The sequence below is a fragment of the Myotis davidii genome, unplaced genomic scaffold, assembly GCF_000327345.1.
Source record: "Myotis davidii unplaced genomic scaffold, ASM32734v1 scaffold240, whole genome shotgun sequence".
Taxonomy (NCBI): Eukaryota; Metazoa; Chordata; class Mammalia; order Chiroptera; family Vespertilionidae; genus Myotis; species Myotis davidii.
This window is the reverse complement of record NW_006292334.1, coordinates 2,664,999-2,683,933: the sequence shown is the minus strand read 5'-3', so window position 1 is coordinate 2,683,933 and position 18,935 is coordinate 2,664,999. Positions and strand designations below refer to the sequence as shown.

The 18,935-nt window shown below is 41.5% G+C and overlaps 1 protein-coding gene across 1 annotated transcript in view; it reads right to left on the bottom strand.

The window, feature by feature from the left end:
• Nucleotides 1-11,561: 11,561 nt before the first annotated feature.
• ADGRF2 (adhesion G protein-coupled receptor F2) overlaps nucleotides 11,562-18,935 on the bottom strand; it is a 26,499-nt gene continuing 19,125 nt past the window's right edge. Inside the window, exons 5-8 of the mRNA XM_015565317.1 lie at nucleotides 18,248-18,481; nucleotides 15,587-16,828; nucleotides 11,832-11,873; nucleotides 11,562-11,705 (exon numbers count right to left, since the gene is read on the bottom strand). Coding sequence (XP_015420803.1) covers nucleotides 11,562-11,705; nucleotides 11,832-11,873; nucleotides 15,587-16,828; nucleotides 18,248-18,481 — 1,662 coding nt within the window. The remainder of the gene's footprint in view (nucleotides 11,706-11,831; nucleotides 11,874-15,586; nucleotides 16,829-18,247; nucleotides 18,482-18,935) is intronic.

Below are 18,935 nucleotides of genomic sequence, written 5' to 3'. Positions count from 1 at the left end.
CGGCGCTGAGCTTCCCCCCTCTGCGCCCCACCATCACGTGCACCTGCCTCGGCCCCTCCCCGGGTCCCCCTTCAGGGGCTGCGGTCCTTCTTCTCCATGTTTTGAAGGGGAAATCCAGGAGCCCCCATGCAAACCTGCTGTCTGCTGTGAGAGGCCAACATGAGAACTGTAGAACTGGCCGTGGTTTCAAGTCTTGTGTAAGTCTGTGATTCACTCCACCTGGGTCCGTCAAGCACGCCTAAGAGAAATTACAGGTTTCTCTTGTCTGAAGCAGAGCCATTAGAATGAGTCACTTGTTTGTCCTTTAATTTCTCGCCTTTATCTCAGATGATCAGACTCTGTTTGCATCCACGGCACGGGTGTAATTAGAACTGGGGATACAATGCAAGGTCCTGCCACTGTTGTTGATAATGTTTAAAGGCTATCACGTTTTTGCCTGTACTGATATTGAACTTGGGGAAAAAAGCCTAGATTTTTGTTTTATTTTTTAGTGACTGGGCCAAGTAGTTCTTACTGAGCTTCTCCCTGGGGCCATGGCCATAGGGACTTCGGGCCAGAAAGAAAAGTCGGGAAACATCACATAACCTGACTTCAGACAGGTAGCCAGTTTGTACTGTCCTTCATATCATCCAATAGTCCCATACATCTCTATTCTAGTGTCTTCTACTTACATATCTTCTGGACTCCAAAATTCAATGCAAGTCTCCATTTAAATATTGCCAGGGGAAGTGAAAGGCATTGTGGTTCTATCTTTTATAGTAAGGAAGATCAGGGAGGTGACGCTTGTAGAAATAGGTCAGTTTCATTGAGGTTGCCAGTCAAGTACCAGGCCATGTGGGAATTGGAAAAGTCAGTATCATCAAACCTTTGGTTGTGTAATCAAGGGACTTTATTGAACATATTCTATGGGCACGGTGCCTTGGTCTGCATTTGGACATACAAAAGCGAGTTAACATGGTAAATCACAAAGGTCAGTAATCCTGTCCCCAAAGGTCTACAGGGGTATCTAGAAAATATACGCACACAAAAAATACTGAAAGTAAACAATGTAGCACAATAAATACTAAACATGAAGTGAATGACACAGATTATAAATATTACAGGAAACCAGGAGGGGAGAGTCAGCACCCTGGTCGGACAAGTCAAGAGAGCTTTCACAGAGGAGGCACAGAGTGAAGCAGAACTCAGACGCAGGGTGCCCTGAGTAGAACCATTATGTATACTCATTCCTGGGCAAGGAACTATATCTTACGACCGTGGTAACATTGGATGAAAGGGTCAGCCAATGGCAAGCTCAGCAGACTTTATTGGCTGAATCAAATACTTAACTTTTATTTAGAAGTCACTGGACTAACTCCCATGGGAGTGTCTCCAGTCAAACTCATGGTTATAGCTGTGTGCTTACTTGCGTGTGCTTGTGTGTGTGCATGAATTCACAGGTACTCACATGAAAACTGCTCACATTTTAATGGCCAACTGCTATTTGACACGTGCTATTCTACTCTTTACCTCCAAATGTTCATCTAATCTTGACAACAACCCTATGAGGTAGGCTCCTAGTTTCCTCAATGTATAGGTAAGAAAATTAAAGTCCAAGAAATTTAAATACCTGCCAATGAGTTCTCACTATGCCTCTGTCTTAGACACTGTTAGCACCAATTTTTCCTTGAGCCACTTGACCAGTCACTTCCTTGGTGAGGTGTGAACAGGACATTGAATGTGTTTCCACCCAGGGTCATCCACAGCCAAGCTGGTCCGTGCAAGTTTATTGACATCTTTCAGGATGGAGCAGGCTGGGTGGTAGGCCGCAGGGGAGATGCACAGCTTGCTCAAGGGATTCCCAAATCATTCCGGAGTTTCTCTCTTGCCATCCATGGGCCTTTCTTGGTTAATAATAATCCTTAGGTAGAATGTTTTCCCTGCCATCCTATTGTGGGGTGTGAGTACATTGGAGTAGAGTGTGCTTTCATGCTAGATGTGAGTGCTCAATGCACAATGAGGATGAATGTCCTCTCTCTCTCTTTCTCCCTTTCCCCCACCCTCTCATGCTTAGAGTTCTTTTCTGTAAAATGGGACAATTGGATCCAGTCCTTTCTAAAGTTCCAGATTCACATTCTTATAGCTATTTGGCTTCATGAGAGTTCCCTCCTCACGTCCATGTATCCACTCTGGGTAAAGGACATTTCTTTTCACTGAAGTCTGTGCATTGAGAACCCACACTGTGCCTGTCCCACACCCTTTCCTTGAAGAGACCCCACAGAAGTACTGGGAATGTCGTTTCTGCCTTCATTGGAGACAGGGACAATTGTCATCCCGACATGAGCAATGCCACTTAGAAGATGACTCCTTCTCCAGGTTGGTGTATTTTTTTTCTACCTTCTGATGGACTTCTTTATTACAATTTAACTTTCTCAAACTTTCCCACTTAGAGGAAATTTTTTGTAAGAGAGAGAAAGTGAGAGAGATCTCACTCATTCACAAAGTGAGTCTTGTTCTTCCATTTGTAATGTAACATCATTAATGCGGGCTTCTGGTAAGAAAATTAGGGGCTACCCAATGACCCCTTTTCTTTATCCACTAATTTTTCTTCTGATTCATCAACCTGTGTACTCATTTTATAAAGGAGCATTTTCTTTCTTCCTTACTTACTTTCTTCCTTTTCTTTTCTTTTCTTTTTTTTTTATAAAAAGGGCTTCTATCTGTAATACTGATCTCCTATTAGGCGGGACCTGCTTTGAATGATGAATTTGTTTACATACAAAGATAAGAAAATAAGCTTTGAATGATGAATTTGTTTACATACAAAGATAAGAAAATGAGCAGCTCTCTACTTGAAACATGATATTTCCCGTTCTCATCCCAGGTTTAAAACAAAACAAACCAAACCATGGTGTCGGTGAGGGTCAATTACATGCCAGAGCAGACAGTGTCCCCCCAGCAGTGCCTTGCCTTTGGAGAAAGCCCAGGACTAGAAGCCCGCAGACTTGGGTTTTTGCCTTTGGCTGAAGCCTTGATTAGCTGTGACCCATTGTTCTAGGCTTCAGTCTCCTTAACTTAAAATGAGCATCTTTCTGGTTCAAAAGCTCTACCTATTTCACTTGGTTCACAGCCACAAAAAAAAAAAGTTGCATTGAAGCCCAAGCCAGGTTGACCATGCAACCATTTAAATTTGGAGGAGTGGAATATGCTGGCAATAGGATTCCTTTGGTACAGAGAGCCAGCAATGACCTACTTAGAGTCAGCCCGACTGTTGGTGGGGGCCCCTCCCTCAGGAACCCACAGAATCCAGCCAGGTGACATCCCAGGACACCTTCGTCAAAATGAGCCAGAGTGCTTTTCCAGAGGCCTCGGCAAGACTAAGGCCTGCTGTGGCCCACTTTGCCTTTCTGTGCCCTGTAGATGCCCAGAATGGCATATATGTGTTGACAGTTGATGAGAGAGAAGCGATTAGCAGCACAGATGTAGACAGAGGGGCCTTCCATCCTTTCCGTAGTCACGTCCTCCTCAATCAGCACCACAGGCTGTCTTCATACTCCCCAGGGGCTAGACGACAGGAATAAACACACTTCTCCTGGGGGTTCTGCCATTCGTGGAATGTATGACCTTGTCAAGAACAGAGAATCACAGCTTTACTGTACAAGCAGCAAGACCCTAAAGCCCCACACCAACTGTACTGTGGGTTCACTCTTTCTGGAATGATAAGCCCCCTTTGGGTAGAGTCTCCTTGGTGGATGGAGAGGCTCTTTCGTTTAAGTCCCTCTGGAATCCAGGGAACAGGCTTGTTCTACTGCCTACAAGTGCTGAGTTCAAAACTTTGTCTTTCTTTAAGCTGGACCACTTCCTTTCTTCCTGGGAAATATCCCTTTCATTGTAAAAGGCCCTGGGCTGTTGAAGAAGGTCTCAGCCACAGAGGCTGCTGGAACCCGGATGTGTTGGGGTGGGAGTGGTGGGCTCTCTCTAGATACATCTGAGTGCCTCTCTCTCCCTGATTGTGAATGCAATCCATTCTCATCTAGCTAATGTCAGAGGTACATTCACACTTCTGGTTCTCGCACTACCGAAATTTTGGTTGTTCCTATGAAACCACTGGGCCTGTCAGAGAATGCTCTTGAACCAGTGTGGGTATATTTAAGAGGAGAGTGAGCAGAGGTGCTGGCTCTTCACAGCTGCTCTCCCCTCACCCCCCTTTTCTAAGGGGGTGTCCCGGTGTGGGTGTCTCTGTCTCCCTGTTTGGTCTTCTCTCTCTAGATCTACAGGGCTGTGGACACAGTGACTGGAAGACCCTTTGCACATTTCTGTGTATCTAGATGGCTCTCTTCCAACAGTGAGTTGTCATGCCTCTTGGTAAGTATTTCTACTTCTCTTCCCCAACCCCTGCCCCCCATGGTTCCCTTTCTTACTGTGTTTTTCTCTGTGTCTCTGTATATCTCTCAGACACTATCCTCAAATGTAAATGCGCTTCTACATTATCCTTGAGACGTCACATAGATAGCCTGTACCATAATTCCTTGATTGTTTAGCACGAGGGAAAAGATTTCCCTCAGTGAGAAACATGGGGGTATTATTGATGTCACAGAAGATGTCCTGGGGCTAGGGAACTAGAAAAGGGGGGTGAGGGGAGAGCAGCTGTGAAGAGCCGGCACCTCTGCTCACTCTCCTCTTAAATATACCCACGCTGGTTCAAGAGCATTCTCTGACAGGCCCAGTGGTTTCACAGGAACAACCAAAATTTCGGTAGTGCGAGAACCAGAAGTGTGAATGTACCTCTGACATTAGCTAGATGAGAATAGATTGCATAAGGAGAATCCTTTCAATCAACACAAAAATCATTTCTAATCAGAATTAATCAAATTGTAATTCCCCCCCCCAAAGAAATGTCTTATGTGTAGCATGTATATAGGACCCCACTTGCTTTGCACTCACCTCCCAAGTTAGGAGTGTGGCCTGGTTTGTTAGCTTGGCCCTTTGGTGTGGCGACAAGAGAAATCAGAAGAAAGGTTCTGTTGAAGACAGAAGTATAATTTCAGTTATTATTGCTTTGTTTTCAATGATCACAATTATCCAAAGCACATGGAGAACTGTAACCTACAGCAATTTATTTTAACATTTCACTTTCTCCCTCTCTTTGTATTCAAACTGCTGAAAACACAGGGACAGGCTGGCGGGAGAGATCCCCCCCTCCTTGGCCTGCCTGGCTCCTTCTCTGGAAGGAGCCTCTAGTTTGGGAGGGAAAGGAGAGAAGGCAGTTGAGTGGACTAGAAGGAGAGATCAACACGAACGTATTTCCTAGCCCCTAACTCTTTTCTTCTTAGCTGACCTGCTGAAATTTTCTAAGTTACAGTCATTCCCTTGTGATGGGCCTGAGTCTAAAATATGCTGTGTTTTAGGCATATGTTGCCTAGGGTAGGCAATACATTAATTGACTGGTAGAATTTTACCACATGAGCATAGACTAATTCATCACATCAAATATTAAATGAACCCAGACAAGCACATTGATTAGCCTGGGTTGGGAACCTGGGCTGACCCAGGCAGGTCTCACATGAAGTTCAACCCGGACTGTAGAGGACTGCCACCTAGGGGTCAGAGGCCTGCAAAGCAGGGGAGAAGAAAACAGATGGCAAGCCTACTTGCTCTGAGCAAGGCTGATGAAAGTGACTTCCAATAACAGAAAATTAGTGGGCAGAGAGAGGGAAGGGCTACGAGAGGTTAGGATAAATTTACTTAGTACGTAGACCGGTGGTTCTTAACCCTGGCAGCACTTAGAATCACTAGAGAACTTTCTGGTCAAATTCTCTGAGGGTAAGGTCAGGATAGTGGTATTTTAAAAAAACTCTCTAGGTATTTCTCAGGTTCAACCAGCACTGAAAACCACTGGCTCAGACAATAAAACAAAAAAACTGATAATAAGGTTCTGATATGATCCTGACAATCCTGATATATATTTAGGGGGAAAAACAAAAAACAACACAACTATTTTGCTCAGCTGGTGTGGCTCAGTGGTTGAGCATTGACTTATGAACCAGGAGGTCATGGTTCCATTCCCGGTCAGGGAACATGCCTGGGTTGCCGGCTGGATCCCCGTATATTACTACTTTTCCAAACCATTGAAGAACAGAATTTCCCTGAATGGATCAATACTAAGAACACATAAGGATGGAGCTGTGCTAAATGGGAAGGGATTGGAAGAGTCATGCCTCCCTCCTGAGAGCATGGTAGCAGACCAGAGTGAGGTAGTAGGGAATGCTTATAGGAAGTGTACTGGTGTGAACATCTTTACGATGCTAAGACACTTCAGGAAGGCTTGAATGAGTGCCTCTCAACCTTGACTACATGAAAATCACCCAAAACCCAAGCCACACTGCAGACTACGTTAATGAGAACCTCCAGGGTTGGGACCCAGGCAACATTATTTGAAGCATCCTGATTGATTCTGATGTTTGGCTAAGGTTGAGTACCTTTGCTTTATTATTGTTGTTGTTGTTATTATTATTATTATTATTAATTTAATCCTCACCAGAATATATGTTTAAAGAAAGGAGGGGAGGAAGAGAGAGAGAGAGAAACAGAGAAACATTGATTCAAGAAACATCAATCAGTTGCCTCCCATGCCCTGACCGGGTATGTGCCCTGACTGGGAATTGAACCTGCAACCTTTAGATGCATGGGATGACACTCCAACAAAATTAACCACCTGGCCTGGGTATGTATGTATGTATGTATTATTTTAGAAGACTATTGCTTTAGAACCACTGCTTTATTCTCAATAAAACATGGTGAGGTAGGTGGGAGGTTGGAGGGGTAGGTGTCATTATTTTATTTTTGTTGTTGTTGTTTATTTTTTAGAAGAAAGGAATGTAGAGGGGTCAGCAATCTCCCGGGTATAAAGACCAAGGGCTGGAAATAAGGTCAAAGCTTTGGTGAGAGTAAAGTAAGAAAGGATAGAAAAATAAAGGGAAGAAAAAAAAAAGAGGGCTCAGGAAAGCAAAGGAGAGGGAAAGGAAAGGCATGGATTATAGGGAGTGGACAATGATGTTACCCAGGATCCCAGGGTGCCCGTCACCCCTCTGCTTGAAACTCTCCTCCAACACCAGCCCATGCTGGCCCCCGTGGAGCCCACCAGATGTCAGCGTGGGGAACTCCAGATGGCCTCTTCTCTTGTTTCTGGGGTTGTTCCCTGGGCCAACCCTGAAGCCCCTCTTTTGCTGCCATTTAAATTTTTTCCAGTTTTTCCCAGGTTGCACCTTACATACCAATACTACATGGTTATTAAATTATAGGAAGTGATGATAAGTGAAAGGGCATATATACCATCCATTGACTGAACAGGCCCCTAACCTTCCTTTTCAAGTCCAATAACTATGGCTGGTGACCCCTCTTGATAACCTATTAGATAGCTCTTTGTGGAGGATCAGAATTTGTTTCCCTGAATTTTCACACTTTGGATGTGGTTCAAGCAGTTAGAGTCATAGAGAACAAGTGGGCTGTCATGGGAACCTGAGACTTTAATCTTCTCTTGTTTGTCTGTTTCAGCCTTTCTCTCCTGCTCTGTGGTGTACAGCTTGCCTCTCCTGGACCTGATGCTTTGTCACGCTCCTCTGAATGCATTTAAGTCTAGTTTTATTTCTTTGGATGTGGTCCCAGGACTCCAGAAAGAATTTGAATAGCTTCACTGGGCACTTGTGAAAACTCCCTACCACAGAGCATTAAAGGATAGTTTTAGCAACACCCCATATGCCAGAAACTCCAGCATTGTTATCTTGTCAAACCTTTAGGTGAGAAAATGAACATGAAGGCTTTACCTCTGATATTCTGGAGATCCATTTTGCAGAGGTTACTCGATTCTTTAAGGCTTCTCTTATCTAGATAGTTGATTAAAAAATTAAGAATTAAAAGATGATAAGTAGTCAATGTTTTGGGGCCTGGCTAATATTGCAGCAGGGAAGTGTGTTACCAGGGCCTGTTGGAGGAATATGGAGGGATTAGTAACTTGGTGAAGTGGTCTGGGAGAAGGTGGGGAGGTAGGAGACATAAGCAAAGTGGAGCTAATATAGGAGGTTTATAATCAGGGCCTTGAACATGAACTCAAAGGCTAAGAAATACAGTTGGCCACCAGTTTGAGGATTCTTAACTTTGGGACTATTTTGGGGGGAGTACTTGAAGAGTTGAACATTTCCCACATTTTTTCAATTATTTAAACTTCCTTTTTTTAGAGGCCTTAACCATGGTTTAAAGGAAAAAAAGGAAGGAATTCTACACAACATAACAAAGACCTGTGGAACAAAGAAAATAATAATAAATAACAACTGGGGAAATGAATACTCCAAGATCATGTAGCATGCAGTCAGTCAACTATTAAGAGACAGAGCCAGCGGGAGTTGAGTTCCCTGACTTCAGATGATCCTGTCCTTTTCCCTAACTCTCTCCTACTGGACAAGGCACTCTCTTGTTATTTCTACTCCCTCTCTCTTTTTGCTATATAAAGTGTTACTCACCTTCCAAGGCCTGGTAGAAGTTTTGTCCTCACAGTTTATATATACCGAAGCCCTCTAGCTCAGACTGACTTCACCCTGCCCTGAAAATGTAGTGTTTTTGTCAAACATGGCTCCAAAGATGTAAAAGCATTGCCTGGGCTGGGATTCCATGTACTCAAAGTCCATTGCATATGTACTAGTAAAGACATACTGGAGCCTCTAGTACAGAGGTTCCCCACCTGTGGGTTGTGGCCCCTTTGGCGGTTGAACGACCCTTTCACAGGGGTCGCCTAAGACCATCCTGCATATCAGATACTTACATTACGATTCATAACAGTAGCAACACTACAGTTATGAAGTAGCAATGAAAATAATTTTATGGTTTGGTCACAACATGAGGAACTGTATTTAAAGGGCCAGAAGGTTGAGAACCACTGCTCTAGTATTTTTTTTTCTCTTATCTTTTTTCAATTCTATGTTTCATAGTGTGTATAATACATACCTTGTAAATTCATAACAAGCACTGGGGATATGTGCTTACTGGTTTTTACTGATTCTAAAAGTGTAAAGACTACTGGTATACACAGTAGTGGCCTCTTACCTGTGGTTTTGCTTTCCATAGTTTCAGTTACCCACAGTCAACCAAGGTCCAAAAATATTAAATGAAAAATTCCAGAAATAAACAATTTATTCCTCTTAAATTGTGTGCTGTTCTGAGTAGTGTAATGAAGTCTCCTGCCATTCTGCTCCATCTGCCTGTCTCTGTGCTATGTACATTATCTACCAGTTAGTCACTTAATCATGTCGATCATCAGATTGACTGTCACAGTATCACAGTGCTTGTGTTCAAGTAAGCAGTATTTTACTTAATAATAGCCCCAAGAGGCAAGAGCAGTGATGCTGGTGATTCAGATATGCCAAAGAGAGCCATAAAGTGTTTCCTTTAAGTGAAAAGGTGAGTATACTATAATAAGGTAGTTGAAATAAAATAAAAAGATTAAATGAGGTCATAAGGGAAGGGACCAAATCCAGTGGGACAGTGTCCTTATAAGAAGAAGACACACCAGGGATGTGTGCCAGAGGAAAGACCAAGTGGAGACATAGCAAGAAAGCAGCTCTCTGTAAACCAAGGAGAGAGTCCTCAGGGGAAACCAAACCTGTCAACACCTTGATCTCAGACTTCCTGTCTCCAGAGCTGGAAGATTAACACAGGTACCCTGTGGTCTGTAATCAGTTTCCTGTCTCCCTTTCATAGTTATAAGGAAAAATAAAATAATTTGTGTTCAATAAGTAGAATGTATTGAGATTAAAAGTATGCACTTTGGGGTCAAACAAACCCATATTTAAAATAAGAAAGAAGAAAAAGAAAGAAAGAAAGAAAGAAAGAAAGAAAGGAAGAAAGAAAGGAAGGAAGAAAGAAATTACATAATTTTTGTTATAGTATATTGTTATATTTGTTCTATTTTATTATTAGTTATTGCTAATCTCTTACTGTGCCTAATTTATAAATTAAACTTTATCATAAATTAAAATAAATGTGTACATGTAGGAGAAAAACGGACTATAAATAGGAATACATATTATCCATGGTTTCACAAATCCCCTGGGGATCTTGGAAAGTATTCTCCATTAATATGGGGGGACTACTGTATAACTTTTTGTCAATTAAATATAATACCTTTCAGTATTTACCTTTTACATTATAATTTTAAAGATATTAGGTTTTGCTTTTGATGGACGTGTCCATGTCTTAGAGGTTTTAGCACACTTCATAACACCTAATACAGGTCCACTAATAATGTTACTGATGCTCTGGCTACAAATACTAGTTTTGGCTTTAGATTAATTAAAAAACATAATAGCCCTAATTGGTTTGGCTCAGTGGATAGAGCGTTGGCCTGCGGACTGAAAGGTCCCAAGTTCGATTCTAGTCAAAGGCATGTACCTTGGTTGTGGGCACATCCCCTGAAGGGGATGTGAAGGAGTCAGCTGATCAATGTTTCTCTCTCATTGATGTTTCTAACTCTCTATTCCTCTCCCTTCCTCTCTGTAAAAAATCAAAAAATAATTTAAAAAACCAAAAAAACAATAATATGATCTACAACTATATAACTTCAGTGCTTTCTATGTGTCTTCCCTTGCAAAATTGCTTTTGTTCTTTATCATAATTTAGCAAAAAAGGCAGGGGAAGCATAATTTATTTCTGCATTCCCTTTCAGAAATCTGAGGTTCATGAGAGTTAAAAAACTTCTCAGTTATAAGCAACTAATACAAACAAATATCAAGATTAATAGACAAATAGTCAAACTGTCACCTCTGAATATCAGGTTATGGTACCCTCATGAGAAAATGAAAGGACCATTGTGAAATGCCTTTTGTTTTTTAACAAACCTTGCATATTAACTTGTTAGTAGAATAGCATTGATAATATAATATAATTAATTAATTAAACAGTAAATAATAAACCCTGCAGTGAAGGTGTTTGCATCTACATGAGGGTTATTTGCTTTTCTCATTTCAAGAAATAGTATAGTACAATGGAAAAAGAGTGATGTTAGAGACCTAAGCAAATATTTGGTGTTTTGCTCATATGTTTAGGTTTTATTTGTTTTCACCACCCACTACATATACATTCTTTGTACTAGGAGAATTCCCTTCCTTGAATCCATTGCTCTTCAAGGTAGAAGACATGAACTCACTTTCTCAGCCTCCCTTGCAGCTAAGATGCAGCCATGTGACCTGGGCTCAGCCAATCAGACCTGAAAACTCAAAAAGCAGGTGCCAGTGGCCCTCAGCAGGCAGGATAGAGGTGATCCCTGAAACAGCAGTAGCATCAACTCTAGTTCAGCATCCAAGTCTGGCATTGGTTTTGGTGAGCTTTGCTTCTGTGTCCAGCAAAGTTAGAAACAGGTTGCAGGTGGAGCAGTTCTATGCTATGAATCGGGGACTATTCCTGGTGTGTAGACCCCATGTGTCCAAGCCAAAGAGATATCTTCCCAAAGATGATATTGTGAGATTTAATAAATTCCTTTCTGCTTCAACGAGTTAGTTTCTAAAGCAAGCTACTTAATCATTGAGTCTGTTTCCTCATCCATAAAATTGAAAATAGAAATACCCAATATTGTTTTCAGGATTAGAGCTAATGTACATAATATGGTTAGCCCCATAAGAGCTTGAAAGATGGCTGATATTACTTGCATCATAAAGAGCAGTGATGTCCTGTTCAAGTGTCTGTACAAATAATTGAGATGAAAGACCCTGAATAGGTCGACTTTACAAATGAACATTTCAGGGCCCAGTATTGTTAATGCAGAAAAACAAAAATAAAAACAAAAAAACAAGAAAAATTAATGGTACCTTTGGATCCAGGATTGTTCCAAACACCAAGATGAAGAAGCCCTGAGAAAGAGAGAAGAGTGAAGAAGAGCAATTTACAAAGTAATGTTGATAATACCGGCACTCATTATTGATTCCTATCCTGAAACTGATAAAACTAACTAAAAAACAAAATAAAACAAAAATGCAGACTATATGATTTAATGTGTGACTCATTTTAAGATCACAATACCTATATTCTTCCACTCAACAAATATTAATAGAGTGTCTTCCACGTGCCAGCCATGTTCTAGATACTTGGGGTACTTCAGAAAGCCTAACAGACCAAGGTCCCTAATTAATATAAACATATTATAAGAATTTATTTTTAATTTGGGCAAAATAAAGTGTTTTTTATTTATCAGGAGCTGTGCATCTCATCAAAATACAATGGTCCAAGCAATAGCCAGGAGATGTTAGGCGATGGATGGCAGCCTTACAATCCCTGAGTAATTAGTAATGAAAGAAATTTCCACAGAAATAAATAAATAAAAAGCATCCATGCTCAGCTTTATTTAACACCCTCAACCTCCCTCCCCCATCCACAACCAAAAAACTGTTATAAAATTTGCAAAGAAAAATTAGGTACATGGATCATCAGAAAAACCAAGACACCAAACAGATTGAGTTTCTAAGCACATAATAGGTGCTCATAAATAAGTGATCCAAATATAATATAGAGAGTATTAATTAGCTCTCATATCTCTCATCGTCCATAAAAAATATAATGATGGAGGCTGGTCCTCCATCATTATAGTCCATTTGAGGTTTCAATCTTTTTCATATGTAGCGGTACAAAACCACTTGGGAAGAAGGAAAAGTATTCATCCTATTTTGCAGATAAGGAAAGGGAAGCTCAGAGACTCAACTTTGAAAATGTGATAGACAGCAATATTGATCAGACAAAATTTCTCTTAAAAGTGTGAATACTCAGCTCTTTGCTCATCTGAGAAGAGAAATAAGATAATGACCTTTGATTTAGGCACCTTATTAAGTTGCTCTGATTGCATAATCAAATGTGAACCCTTACCCAGGCAGAGGCCTGTCGAGGCACATGGGTGAAATACAAAATAATAAAGATGTTATAACCAGGTGGTCATCAGCAAGGACGATACCAAACCCACTGTGCCATGATTTGCAAAAGCTTAGCTGAGCAGTGGAGGACTTAACAGGGACCAGTGCCTGGATGGCCATGCAGCTAATCCATTCCTCCAAACATACTAACTATACATCTCCATTCAGCCAGTACAGCAAGTGCTCCAAGCTTGGAGTGTTTCTCTTAGAGTGCTCTTTTGTCTGACACTCTTAGCTGTCCATCTATAAACCAAAAGTAGGTTCTCACAAGACACCGAATCTGCTTATGCCTTGATCTTGGACCCCCCCCAGCTTCCAGAACTTTGAGAAATAAATTTCTGCTGTTCATAAGCCACCCAGTGTTATATGGGTCTGCAAATCTTACCCAGCCCACAATTATACTCAGTAAATACAAGAGAAGATACCAACTAGAAGTGGTACCTTGACCAAGTAGCATTCAATGCAGCAACTGACTGTACAGGGTGGGGCAAAAGTGGGTTTACAGTTGTTCATATGGAACACAATACAATAACTAATAAGTGATAATATAAGGACAAATTCTTTGTTTCAAGTACTCAGTTGTAAACCGGCATTTGCCCCCACCATGTATAATCATCCTTCCTTAGTAAAAGGGGTGGTTGAGCTTAAAAACTAATGGGTGTGCTCCCACCAGCCTAGGACCAGGAAGCTTTCAAAGAGCCTTTCTCCTACACCTCTGGATCTCCTGGGATATTTATGATCTTCCTTCTCCGCTTGCTCTATCAGCCTCAGTTGCCCCTCATCTCGGTTCATCCTAACACTCTGCTTGTCCCACTTCTTCCTCTCAGTAGTTTCTGTCTCCCACCTCTCTGGACCTATGGCTCTCCTTCTCTCCTCCCAAGGTGACCTTGATCCACATGGTCTCACCATGGTTAATTTAAATCTAGCAACATGACATTGCTGACCATGGAGTCAGGAAGAGATGGGCACATCCATTCTCTCATGTTTCCACCAGACAGATACAGCAGATTTAAATAACCTCACAAGTATAGGAGAATGTATGGAAAACAATTAGGAAGGGATGCATTTTGAGGATGTTTGGCCTTCCATTTAAATCTAATTTATTTAATTGTAAGTCTACAGAATGTAATGATGTCTGTGTTTACACCACCTTGAAAGTTTGTTGAAAATATAGTAGTTAGCTCTCCTGATCCAGTACAAGCCAGCTCCAGAACACCACTGCCTCATGCCTGCCCTGGAGTCTGGCCTTGACCCAAATCCTGCTCTCAGTTTCTCACTGGCCCATCGGTATTGGTACTGAGATGGGCCCCACCCTCTTCCTTGCCAGGTATCAAGGCAGAAACTGAGTTTAAATTACAAACTAAGTTGATCCTGTTATGATAGGGAAAAATACAAGTGCTCACAGGCTATTACAAAATGAAAACCACAGTCAAGATGGCCCAAGGGAGACAGGAAAGGAAAATGTGAAGACTAAGACATGAACTCATTAAGTACATGACAAATAGCCACTGGATATGCTGAACAGAAATTTAGGAACACTAGTTTTTTATCCCAGTTCTATCAGTGATGAGCTGCATAAACATGGGTAAGGGAATTGATAATTATTAAGAGCTATACAAAAAGTGTAGGGTACAATGAATATATTCTATGGAAACGCACAAAAGCAACAATGTTACCATTGTTCTCTAAGACATTAAAATGTCTATTGTAGATAAAATCATGTACATTTAAATTTTAAAAGAGAAATATGAAAAAATATTTGACATAAAATCTATTATTTTTAAATAAAGAAACATTCAGGAAAATAAATATTTTAGAAGTCTATAAAAATAAAAGCTTTCTTTTTAATTAGTTGTTATTTACATATTTAGCATTCAATAAACTTTGACTCATTAGTGCACTGTGACAGAAAAAAATGAAAAAGAAATTTCATTCAAGAAGGGAATTGTTGACTGTTGAATAATATCCAGCCATTAAAGAAACATAACCTGGAAAAATGCTAGGATGTATTTTTAAGTGGTAGAGTAAGTTTCAAAATGCTATGCATTGTTTTTTTAACTCATATTATGTGAAAATATGCTTATATGTGAGTATAGAAAGTTTGGCAAGGATGTACATGAAACTGTGAACATTTTTTAATTCACAGAGGTGAGATAAGAGGGGAAAGGACAAGGGAAATTATCTTTAATACCATTAAGATGGTTTCCAGTGGTAACTAAACATTCTAAATGGAATAAAATATGAATGTGCATATGTAAATAGTCCCAGTTACATACCTAGATTTGGGGGGAAGTGGTATTGTTTCATTTCTAAACTATTTAAAACTCAGTCTACTGTTAGGCTACTTGGTCTTGTCCCATTCACTATTTTATTTCATTTTCCAAAAACTACTATAAAGTAAGCAGATTGTGCTCCTTTAATAAGTGGGAAAATATGGCTTGGAAAAGTTAAGCAAATATCCCAGGAGAATGTTACACATTAGCAAATGAGAGAGTCAAGATTTGAATCCAGGCCTTTCTGAAACAAAAGTGTATTTCCTGACTCAGTAGGCTATTCCAAATCCACTGCCTTTTATAAATAAATGTGATGGCACACCCTCCTGATCACAAAACTTCTTTCCAAATTCTCTCACTTTGGACTTGGCCAGAAGCATCTGGACTTACCTGGAAAGCATTAAGCAAGGAGAAGAGAATGTGGAAGAACAGGGAGCTATTGTCGATGACCGTGGCTATTCCGAATCCCCAGGTCAGGCCCAGCAGTGGTGTGAGGATGGCGATGTTCTTGCTGATTCTCACGATGGCTCTCACCTCCTGGAACATGGAACTGCCAATGGTAGCTCGCCGGGTTTTGACAATCACCAGTGTCACCGTGATCAGGTTTACTACCACAATGGCCAGCGCTGGGACCACAAAGGCCAGGAGGGCCTTGGTCATGTCCCAGTTGAGCCAGCAGGCCTCAGGCCGTAGGTAGCCTTTGCCAGGCTCAGTGGCAGCCACTGTAACAACAGCAATGACCAAAGGGCAACCGTATCCCACGGAAAAGAGAGATGCCACCAGGACTGACTTGGGCAGTGTATGGAAAACAATCAGGATTCCATAGAGGATGAGAAGTGCCTTGGCGAGCATCCAGAAAAACACAGCAAGGTAAAAGAAATGAACAAAAAACGTCGCCGCCACGCATCCATTGTGGTGTGTCCTTGGACCACTAAGAAAGGAAGCCACGATGAACCACGCATCAGCCATCAGCAAGGTAGCCGCGACGTTGGCAATACACAAGTGGCGTAAGTAGGAGATCTCTGTCTTCGTCACTCGGCTCCAGACCAAGGCCTCGATGGACAAGCAAAGGATCAAGCTGCAAATGGAAACGCCCAGGCCTATGTACGTGATGTAAGTCAGGATGGGGCTCTGCAAGGTGTGTGGTGACATAAGAATGGAGAAGGAGGTAAACAGCTTGCTTGGCCTACATTTGCAAACAGCTTGCTGGGAGGTTTCCTGGATCATTTGGCAGGCGTGCTGGTCCCATCTGCTCTCTAACGAGTGCCAGCCAACACACTGTGTCCTGCTGTCCTCTGAATTCCTGATCTTTTCAAAAACCAGTGAGATCCTTTTAAGTTCCTTGGGCAGAATGACAGACAGGACAAGTCCGTTCACGGTGACCCTTTCCAGAAGACTGGCCTCTAAGATGGCTCCAAGGGTTGGAAATGCAATGCTGACGACCTGAGAAGAAGAGCGCACCTTCTGGGCTTCATCTCTGCTGATCAACACCCTCCCAGTGACACTATTGCGGGTGTCATTGACTCTCATGGAGAAAGTTAAATTCTTTCCATTGCTATCTCCAGATATGGAGGTGCACGTAGTATGAATAAACACATCCGGTATGTCAATGGGATATTTATTTATGAGTAGCTTTCAGACTGGTGCAGCCACTGTGGAGAACAGTATGGAGTTTCCTCAAAAAACTAAAAATGGAATCCCATTTGACCCAGTGATCCCACGTCTAGGAATATATCCCAAGAAACTAGGCTTTTAAAAAATATCTTCCCATTCGCCCCCCGCCCCTCCCGCACCCATATTCCCTCTGAGATGGTTCCATGCTTCTATGTTGCTGAGTCTATTTTGCTCATTAGCTTATTTTGTTTTTAGATTCTACATATGAGTGAGACATGTGATACTTGTCTTTTTCTGACTGGCTTATTTCACTTAGCATAATAATCTCCAGGTCCCTCCATGCTGTCTCAAAGGATAAGAGATCCTTCTTTTTACTGTTTCATGGTATTCCGTGGTGTGAATGTACCACAGCTTTTTTATCCACTCATCTGCTGATGGGCACAGATGGTATAATGTCTTAAGCATCTTCCTTGAGGCACTGGGCTGTTTCCGGATCTTAGCTATTGTAAATTGCATTGTTATGAACATAAGGGTGCATATATTCACTGGGTCAAATGCAGCCCCATATTTAATTTTCACTTTTATAAAGCGTGGTCCTTCAACCAGTAACATAGGCATGCCCTGGGAACCTCTTAAAGATACAGAATCTCAGGCCCTACTCCAAACCCTGTGAATCAGAATGAGCACCTTAATGAGTTCCCCAGGTGACTCACATGCCACTCAGGTTTGTGTTGGAGGATAGAACTACCAGGGAGCTGCCTTCCCCCTGCTCATGTGATGCCTGCCTCACAGGAATGCAGCCTTCACCGTGTTCATTTCCATCATCTGTTCCACTTCACACCTGGGTGACACTAGCAATTTGCCTGCCCTGCCCAGAGCACCCACTATATAATTAATATCTATTAAACCCCAACTGTGTGCAGGGCATTGTAAAGGAACATGACACACTGGAAGCTGACCCCAGAGGGTGGACCTCCTTTTTCTTATCTTCTACTTTGAAGGTCAGACACAAAGGAAGCATGTCCAATTCCATTTCACATTTCTGCAGCAGACCTATCTGGCTGTTTTTTGGACACCCAGTTGTGGTTTTTTCCCCCCATTTTAGCAACCTGTTCTGATTCACAGATAAATGTCTTCCTCTCTGCAGGACCTAGAAAAGCTCTTGGAGATTCACAGTAGCCAAAATATACATGGAAAAAGCTTGCTTCAATGTCCAATCCAGCACCTGGTAAGTGCTCTCTTTAAATACTTGTTGACTGAATGTATTCACTTTTTTCTTCAATGAGGATTTATTTTAAACATTTACCAGGTAATGGAAATACTGAAGTGAAAGACATGGTCTCCTCAGACCCTCAAAAGCTCCAACTAAACCTGCATTCCTTTCCCATTCCCCCCTCCTCCCCCCTAAACCCCCCACAAATGTTCAAGGCCACTCACCTTCATCTTTGCTTCACCCACATCTGTCGACAGCATTGTCGATATGTTGTGTAGTAGCTGCACGATGACAGCAATGTTTCCTGGTATCCGGGGAGAACGCTGAATGTTCTTAACAACACAGGACAAATCCTGCGGACACTTCCGCATCAACTTATCTGCAATGGTTTCGGACTTTCCAGAATATTCATTTATGTGTATACTACTTCCAAATGATGGACCTGCACTTAAATCCTCCTAAGAAATGGCAAAAAGAAAGTTTGTTATCATGTTACGTTTGTTTTCAATGTAAACGTACCTTTACTACAATGTAGGACAGCCTTATTACACAATTGTATATTGCATAATGCTTTTCTATTTTACATTGTCAAGGTCACATCTGCTGTGGAACCACCTGCCCAACACCAAGGTGTATGAACAGCTGCCTACTCCTGAACCCCCTATATCCAAACAGCAATTGTTATCTTTAGCACACCCCTCCACACGCCTTCTGTGTACATATACTGTACACATGGGTACATTTCTCGTGCCATTTAAACTTACTTAACTCTGGTGCCGTGTCACATATAGAAATTGTTTGATATTTGCAACCATAGTAAAACAAAGAGTTATATTTTGATGTTTATTTTATGTATTTAAATGCCATTTAACAAAAAAAAATCAACCAAAAAAATGAGTTCGTGTGTCACCT